The sequence below is a fragment of the Enhydra lutris genome, unplaced genomic scaffold (assembly GCF_002288905.1).
Source record: "Enhydra lutris kenyoni isolate GAN:26980312 unplaced genomic scaffold, ASM228890v2 scaffoldscaffold332, whole genome shotgun sequence".
Classification (NCBI taxonomy): domain Eukaryota; kingdom Metazoa; phylum Chordata; class Mammalia; order Carnivora; family Mustelidae; genus Enhydra; species Enhydra lutris.
In genome coordinates, this window is record NW_019154416.1 from 22,381 (window position 1) to 30,845 (window position 8,465).

At 49.0% G+C, this 8,465-nt stretch overlaps 1 protein-coding gene across 1 annotated transcript; it reads right to left on the minus strand.

Annotated features, from left to right (window-relative positions):
* Positions 1-1,878: 1,878 nt before the first annotated feature.
* On the minus strand, positions 1,879-7,589 carry LOC111140257 (tyrosine-protein phosphatase non-receptor type substrate 1-like; the record flags this gene model as incomplete). Its single annotated transcript, XM_022492569.1, has 4 exons — positions 1,879-1,898; positions 2,429-2,536; positions 6,344-6,682; positions 7,269-7,589. Coding segments are annotated over 4 exons (788 nt in total), but the record flags the coding sequence as incomplete, so codon positions are not given.
* Between the last annotated feature and the right edge of the window lie 876 nt (positions 7,590-8,465).

Genomic DNA, 8,465 nt, shown 5'->3' on the forward strand with positions numbered 1-8,465 from the left:
AAACAGCGTGAGCTGGATGCCTTGAAACAACAGGAACTTATTTGTCGTAGTCCTAGAGGCTGGAAGTCTGAGATCAGGGTGCCATGATAGTTGGGTTGTTATGATATCTCTCTTTGAAGTTGCAGACTGTCAACTACTTGTATTTTCACCTGGTGGATGGAGTGAGGTGGCTGTCTGGTCCCTTTTCATGAAGGCAATAATCCCACTCATGAGGACTCCACCTTCATGACCTTATTATCTGCAAAGTCCCCACCTCCAAATCCATGAGCGTTGGAGAGGTACAAGTATTCAGTCCAGAAGAGATTTCCTTAGTTTTCACTCTATGTCCCTTTCTGTCCCGGAATTCCATGCAGGATACCACATTACATTTTCTTGTCATGTCTCTCTAGGCTCCTCTCAGCTGTGAGAGCTTCTTGGACTGGTATATGGTGGAATGTCCCTCATTGCAATTTGTCGGATGCTTTTCTCATACACAGACTGGGGCAGTGGTTTGGGGAGGAAGTTCACAGACAAAAAGTGTTGTTTTCATCACATTATACCAGGGAACATACTGTGGCCATGGTTCATGACTATTGGTGAACTCATGATCACATGGCTGGACTGTATTTCTCAGGTGTTCCCTCTGTAGTTTAATTAGGTTATGAGCTGTGGGAACACAGAGTGAGACAAAGGAACTGATATTTTATACAGGGTGGTTTATGGAAGGGACTTTTTAATAAGGTGATGTTTAAACAGAAATTAAAAGAGGGAGAGAGTGTCATGCAGATCTTTAGGGGGAAGAAGCAGAGGAAAGACACAGTTTGACCCCATTGCCATGGAATCACTGTAGCTGAAGCTGGAGAGCTGTAAGAGGCAAAGAATGGTCCAGGAAGGAGTGCTGGTGACCAGGACCAGGGAGCAGGCTTGGGGTAAGCAGTGTACAGATTCTGGGTGGAGCTCACTGATTTTGGGAGGAGGCTTGCATTCACACCTGAGAGCTTCTCAGGAATTTTATAAGCCAGTTGTTAAACACTGTTAGCTTGCCATTGGTCACATTGGGAGTGTTGACACCACGGAAGTCCACAAGTACTACAAATCAGGATTCTTTTCCTTTCCCTGAGTAGACTGCTTCACATTTACCATCTGGCCACTGCAAACAGCATTCTGAAGGCAGAATTGAATAGGGGATATAAAGTAAGAAAACCAAGGATGGCTCCAGACTTCTGGACTGCCAACTCATGTACATGAGCAGTGGGACTGGGAAGAAAGAAGGTGACACAAGAGCTAGTATTCCCATCACAGGGGGAGGGCATCTTGTCCCTGGGACTGAGGAGTAGGACATGTAGGCAAAGAGGAAGGAGAATCATTTCTCTTCTTCAAACCAGGATGAGATTCATTTTATTTAAGACCCAGTGAAGAACCTCACTAAGCCTAGAATGTCTGGGGGTTGGCAGAAATAACTCTAAGAACATGGATGTGAGCATGTAGTCCATGGCCACAGTCCCCAGATGATGAATGAGAGACACCTGGTATGTGTAGGTGGGACTCTTTTCTCATATTCAGGCAGATATCTGTGCATCAGTGCCTAGAGCAAGTTCCCATGGCCCCTCTGAGGACCTGGTATGAAGACCCAGCTCTGCGGGCATCAAGGATTGTGAGAAAGAGCAGAAGGGACTGTGGGTAGGTGAGTCTCTGGAAGAAGCAAGGTATGTGGGGCAGAGTTGGGAAGCTTGTAGTTGTTCCTTGTCTTTGGCTGTGCCCCTCAAGGACTGAAGGAGCAGAAACTGAGGGTGACATGTAGTAGGACAGGAAGGGAGGAGCTGTGGGACCCATGTTCACAGTTGATTATGGGCACAACATTCAAGAAATGTTCCCAATGTATCTCTTATGTCCTTGGTGCTATTTTCCTCCTGGGACACCTATTGTGAAAGGACAGGCAGCCCCTGATAGAGGACTCTGCCACTTAAGCCTTTCTCCCTTAGGGCTTGGTCCCCTCTCTCCATCCCCTCCAGTATGTCCCACGAGGATCAGATTGGAAAAAGTCCTCAGAGCAGCCCTCTGGTACATGTCAGCATTCTTCTAAATGTAGACGTCTTGTGCCCAAAGGAGCCCCAGTCCTCCTTTATCTAGTGATGCTCTCCAAGTGATCCTCCCACCCAGCTGCCTGTCGTTCAGCCTCTCTGCCCACTTCCTTCCCAGAATCCCTAGGACTCTGTCCACACTCTTTGACAGCCTTTGACCCTGCCCACATTTTATAGGCTAAATGCCGCCTCCCCCAACACCTCAGGGAGCCTGGACCCCTGAGACTCCCGAGGGTACCAAGGGAGGCGTGTCACATGCTCTTTACGGCAGGTGGGCGCTGACCCTGTGTGACCTGTGGGCTTCCCCTCTTCCTGACGTGGCTCTTTCTGGGACTAACTGTGCCTGCCCTCTCTGACCCATAACTTACAATTGGGTGCTCGCTTCCTGTGGACATACATGGCAGAGACAGTGATGAGCAGCAATAGCTTCGGGCCCAGGGTGACAGCCATCAAGAATGGAGTAGATGGCCTTGACTCTGGAAAAGAAGGGATAGGAGGCATCATCAGAGGGGGGCACCCTGGAGTCCATTCCCTGGGTCCTCCACTTACTCTATCTGAAGTGACTCAGGCTTATCAACGCTCTGAAGCTCATGAATTCTTCCCCTGCTCAAGGCAGAATTCGGGTAAGATGTTCCTCACCTCACTCACCCCTTTCTCACTGCCAGGTGTCCTTATTGAGGGAAGAGGTGAGGAGAACGAGCACTCAGGAATGGGTAAGTTTGGTTTACTGAATTGGTTCTCACACCCAGTGGAGCAGGTCCTACAGCCTCTGTCTGATGAGCCAGCAGGCTCCTAGTTTACAGAGGGTGGACAGATGAGGTGGCTTAGACCCAGGGAAACCCCTCACTGCTGGCCTGCAGGATGACTCTGAGACTTTGTCTTTGGACCAGGACAGAGCCAGACTCTCTGGGCCATAGGGACAAATGTCTGCCTGGCCTCAAGAAGTGAAAACAGATATCACGGTCATTGAGGGGCAAGGCTGCCCTGCTTTGCTCTACGCACATGGTTTGACGACTTCCATGTACAGAGGTGAGGAGAGAGTACTCAGGATGACCTGACCTCAGGAGACCTGCTGGCTGGACAAATAGTGGGGAAGCAAGGAAATGGGGTCTAATGCTAAGGAGAGTTTCAAACACCATCAGGCCACCTGAACCCCATTGCCACTGTCGGCTGACGTCTGTCTCTTGGACATAGACTGTTGATCTGGAAGGACAGCTTCCGATTTTTTGACTTTATACAATGACTCATTTTTGTTTTTATATTTGAATTTTAAAAATCCAATTTTTTTTGAAATATAGAGTAATCTTAAAGGAAGGAGTAGGTCCTCAGCATATTTGCCCTGGCATGTTAGAGGATGTCAGGTCTCTGCTTTGGGGCTGCTGGACTTTTTCTGAGTTGAAAGAAATTGGCCATGTTTGTACCTGTTTCTAGAGGGGAGCCAGCAATAGAAGGCTTGAGGAACTGGGGGTACAGAGGCTAAACCATTCCTCTCCATTTAAAACAACTCACAAAGAACAGGCAGCTTGCTTCCTCTCTGTCTGAGGCTGAGTCTTGTCGTGCTGAATTGTGTCAATATCTCCCTTTGCCAGTCCTACTTCCTTCACTCTCTCACGCAGGTGAATCGGGCAGCACCCCACAGTTAGCTTTCTCTCTTCCCATATCATCTGAGAGTCCCCTTCCTGGGTCACCTGATGTGTGGAGTTTATCTGGTTGGGGTCTGGAAAGCCAACTCTGATGGGCCCATTTGGACTGGGGTCTCTTTCTGCCAGCTGGTCATGAGGCCCCCAGCCCTGTGGGAGGTAGAACAGGATAGGTGTCGGCTTGCCCTGCCCTTGTCACTGCTGAAACCTCACCACGGTGACCTGGGCTGGTGTAAGCAGAGGAGGGGAGTATCCTGGCATTCTTATGACGTGATGATTTAAGAACTAGGGATTGGGTGGCTGTTGCAGGGCATTAACCTTCGGATAAAGACAGTGCAATGCGAAGACTGATCACATGTGAAAGGTTATGTGTGAATGTCAGGGGACTTCGCAACAGTGCAGACTCTTACCTCCTAGAGCTGGAGGGCAGAAAAAGCTGAGAACACAGTTGGGTCCAACATAAACATAAGAGTATCAGTGCTACAGAGAGGACTGACTTCTCAGCTACACTGCACCTACTGTGCTGGAGTAGGGCCCTGATGGGGAAATATGGGAGATGGATACCGAGATGTGGGATAGGGTCACTGGGGCCAAGCATTTCAAAGCCCTCTGGGCACTTTGTAATGGGCTGCTGAGTACAAGACAGAGGCTTAACTACTCATCTCCAAATACAGCCTCTCAACCCAAAGGAAAAAACAACAAAAGGACAGTAAATTCTATGGAAAACTGGCTCTTAGTAGTCCTTGAAGAGCAATGCCCAAACTGCAGAATCTCTGGAGACAAAAGAGAAAACTCTCCACGTCCAAATGCACATCCCCTTATGCCATTCCCCTCCCACCTTCACCAAGCACAGGAAAGGGCAGGAGATGGTGCGGACTCATCTCTCCCGCCTCTTTGGCTCAGTACAAGCCTGCCCCCTGGAACTCATGCGAGGTCCACGCATGGAGGGCTCTGAAAAGTGGAAAAGGAAGGCAACTGGGCTAGTTGCTTCCATTCTGGAAGAGGAACCCACACCAGATATCCTGGGTCCACACTCCCAATGTCCCAAGCCCAGAAGAGGGCCAGCTGTGGTATTCGAACAAAGAAAAGTCTAGACTTGATAATGTTTTTCCCATTTCAAAAAAAAAATGAGGAGGAGCAAAATAAGCCCAAAGCAAGAGAAGGAAATTAAAAAAAGTGGAGAAAAAGCAAAGAAATTAACAACAAACAATAGAGAATATCACTGAAATGAACACGGGTTCTTTGAGAAGACTGATAAATTTGAAAAACTTCCATCTGTTGTGATAATGAAAAAAAATGAGAATTGACCCATTTCCAATATCAGGGATGAAATGGGATACCCAACAGACACCACAAGGATTACTAGGTAATATTATGAGAAGCTCTATGTGCAGAAATTGGAAAACTCAGAGAAAAAGACTGAATTTCTCAAAAGCTCACCTACCTCAAGCATCCAATATGAAATGAAGAATTTGAGTAGCCCTAGCTATTCAGATTCTATTCAGAGCAACAAAAGAATCATGGAGACCCAGATGTTTCATAGGAAAAATCTTTGAAGACTTTACAGGTTGAATTAAAACCAAGTTAGGTCCACAAAATAAAGTTAATAGAAGAAGCTTTGGAAAATTGGAATATATACTCCATTTTAGATGATACTAGGAATTATTGCTAATTTTACTAAGAGTGTAATAGTACTGGTTTTATAGAAAGAACCATGTCATTAGTCACATGACCACACAAGTGTGGACTCCATTTGGAGCTGGATGTGGATCCATGACTAAGTCATTAATGGACACAATTAAGCAACTTCTGCATACCTCTAGTTTTAAGGGAAATTGTTCCTTTTCCCCTTCCTATCTCTAGTCTCCTGGGCAGCAGTGACATGAACACTCGGAGGCCCAGTGTTGACCCAGGCAAGAGGAAAATGTCATTGGGCACGTTAGAAGGAACATGGGCCTCTGAAAGATCTTCTGGAACAAAGACTCCTTGAAAACTGGCTTGACCTCCCCCTGATGTTACATGAGAGAGAAACAAGGATTGTTTTAGTTGTAGAAAGGGGACTCTGTAGTTTTTGGGACAATGCTCCCCTGCTATATTTAATCCCTTTTTTTTTTTTTTTTTACAGGTTGCTGGTCCATCTTCACAGACTCAGGTTTCCCTGGAATAGCTTAGCTCCTCAGCCAGCTTAAGGGCAGGAAATATTCGCCATCTGTCCCTCATTGCTCCCTGAGTCCCTTCTGTAAAATTCCAGGTTACAGGGTTGGTTAAGCAGGAAAGGAGACCAGAAATGAATTGGAATTGGCATAAAGTGAATGTGCTTTGAGCGATCATGACTATGGCTGGTCTGCTGTCACAAATAAAGGGAGAGAAGAGACCCCACGTGTGAAAACACACAGTCACCCAGGAGCCTGGTCAAGAAGCAAAACTCCAGGTCTTCAGGGTCCCTTCTCGAATTTCAGAGTGGCAAGTGCAGACATTTTCCATGGTGATGGTGGAAAAGCGTAGAAGCAATAGAGACCATGCTAGGTGGGAAATAACAGCGGGAAGGGGGTGTCTGGACAGGCATGGTGACTTAATCATTGTCAGGTGAGGAAGCAGGGAGCAGGATGCAAGAATCCTTGCGCAGGATCATTGAGGCCTCACCCTGGGTATTATGGGTTTCCTGGTCCTTCTGGTGGGCAGAGGCCACAAGGGTATGGTTTCTGGTGACTGCGGGCTGCCCGTCGTGCTGCACCAGGCAGGTGAACACCACGTCTTCCCTGTGGGCAGATGAGTTCACCAGGAGCCAGCTCGTCCAGTTAAAGGTCCCATCCTTGTTCTCTAGGAGGTTCGAGGCCCTTGAGGCCTTTTCTGTTCGGGACACGTTGCCATTCTCTAGCCAGGTCAGCTGGAGGTGCTGGGGGTAGAACTTCTTCACTTGGCAAGTTACCTTCACCTGGTCCCCTGACAGGGGCTGCTGGGAAACCTCCAAGGTGGGCGGAACTGAAACAGCACAGGGCAGAAGCTCTCACATTATGGAACAGATGGACCATGGGGGAGGGGCTCAAGAAATTAGGTCCCCCCACACAGCAAGGGAGTCACCCAGAACAGGGCTAGGCATGCAGCTTGTGCACAAACACTGAGTCTTTGCATGTGAATGAGATCCCTAAGCACAGTGCCCAGCACACAGTAGGTGCTCAAGGTTTGATGGCTCCTCATAGGCTAAGAATGAGTGAAATCAAGATACTCAGCGCCATGCATACATTTGGAACAGAATAACTGTAGCAAAACAAATGACCTCACCAAGCACACAGTGGCATGGAGTACAGCAGGTGCTCAATAATTGGAGTTGCTACGGTAAAGTAAGGGAAACTATTGAGCACAGTGCTTGGTACATGGTAGGTGTTCACCCCGTATCGGCCATGGAAACAGTAGGAGGGGATGGCACATCTAGGTTCAGGTGACCTGGAGGGTCTGCCAGGGATCAGACTCCAGTGAATGGAGGGCCTGGGGCAGGGAGTGGGGGAGCGACAGGCTCAGAGACCTGGGGGCCAGACCTGAACTGGGGCTGGTGGGGAGGGGCATCTACCTCGGAGGACCTCAGACAGGTTGGCAGTCCCACGAAGAGGAGGGCCCCCCTGCAGGGTCACGTGGGTCACCTCGCAGATGACCTGGGAGCGGACATCCCCCAGGGCCAGCACCAGTCTGGTTGTGCTGGAGATGCTGTAGGATGTTCTCTTTCCCTCTGGGTCCACACTGGTCTGGGAGGCTGCCAGTTCATTCCCGTTTCTGAACCATCTCAGGGTGATGTTTCTGGGGGAGAAGCCGTGGGACTTGCAGGTGAAGTTCACTGTCTGACCCGGAGAGGCCCTGGCCATGGGGCCTGACACCATGGGAGGAGATGGTTTGGCTACAAGAGGAACATTTGTGAACAGTAATCATGACTGTGGTCCTCAGCACTCAGGATACATGTGAGGCACTGTGGAGAACCTGCTGCCCTTCTGATAGTGTTCGGAGGGCGTTGTCCTCTCCTACTCCCACAGAGGAAGCCCTGAGGTACCAGAGCTGAACTCTGAGTTGGGGGCAGGGCCCAAGTGCCGTTGTAGGACTGAGTTCAAGTCGCCCCTTCTCTTCTCTGCCAGGTGACTTCCCACCAATCTGGGCACAGGAAGGATGTTTCTGATGGATCTGACTGTTGGCATCAACCGTTCCTAGCTGCCTCCCTGCAAACCCTCCTGAGGCCAGAGAGGGTGTGCAGCAGTCTGTGCAAGGGACAGGTGACCCCCCCCCCAAGAAATTGGGAACCAGGCTGGCCAGCTGACCACAGGCATGGCCGTGGCACAGTGTGGCTCCTCTGTGACATGGGACAGGAGGCATTTCTCCTTCCTGGGGTTTTAGGGAGGAGTGAGTAAGGGAACGTAAGCAGTTTTGCTTGGAATTTATCACTGAATACACGGATAGAAATGAGCAGATGAATCAGAAATTGGCTGACAGTAACCTCAGTCTCATTATAGTGTTAGAATCCCCCTCTGAATATTCTTCTCCAGCCCTAATATCGAGCCTATTTGCCCCTGTTCCGCATTATGGCTTTGGAAATTATTCCCTGTGATCCCTTCCCTGTAAAACAAAGAGATTTGTCAGGGAACTTCCCCTGGGTGGTCTCTGTTTCTCCCTCACCGAGGAGCCAAGCTCCTTTGTTCCAGTTACAACAGGATTGCTCTTTACCAATCATGGCGTCCGAGGGGGACTTCCTGTGGCCTCCAGCAGTTTCATCCACAGCAGAGCA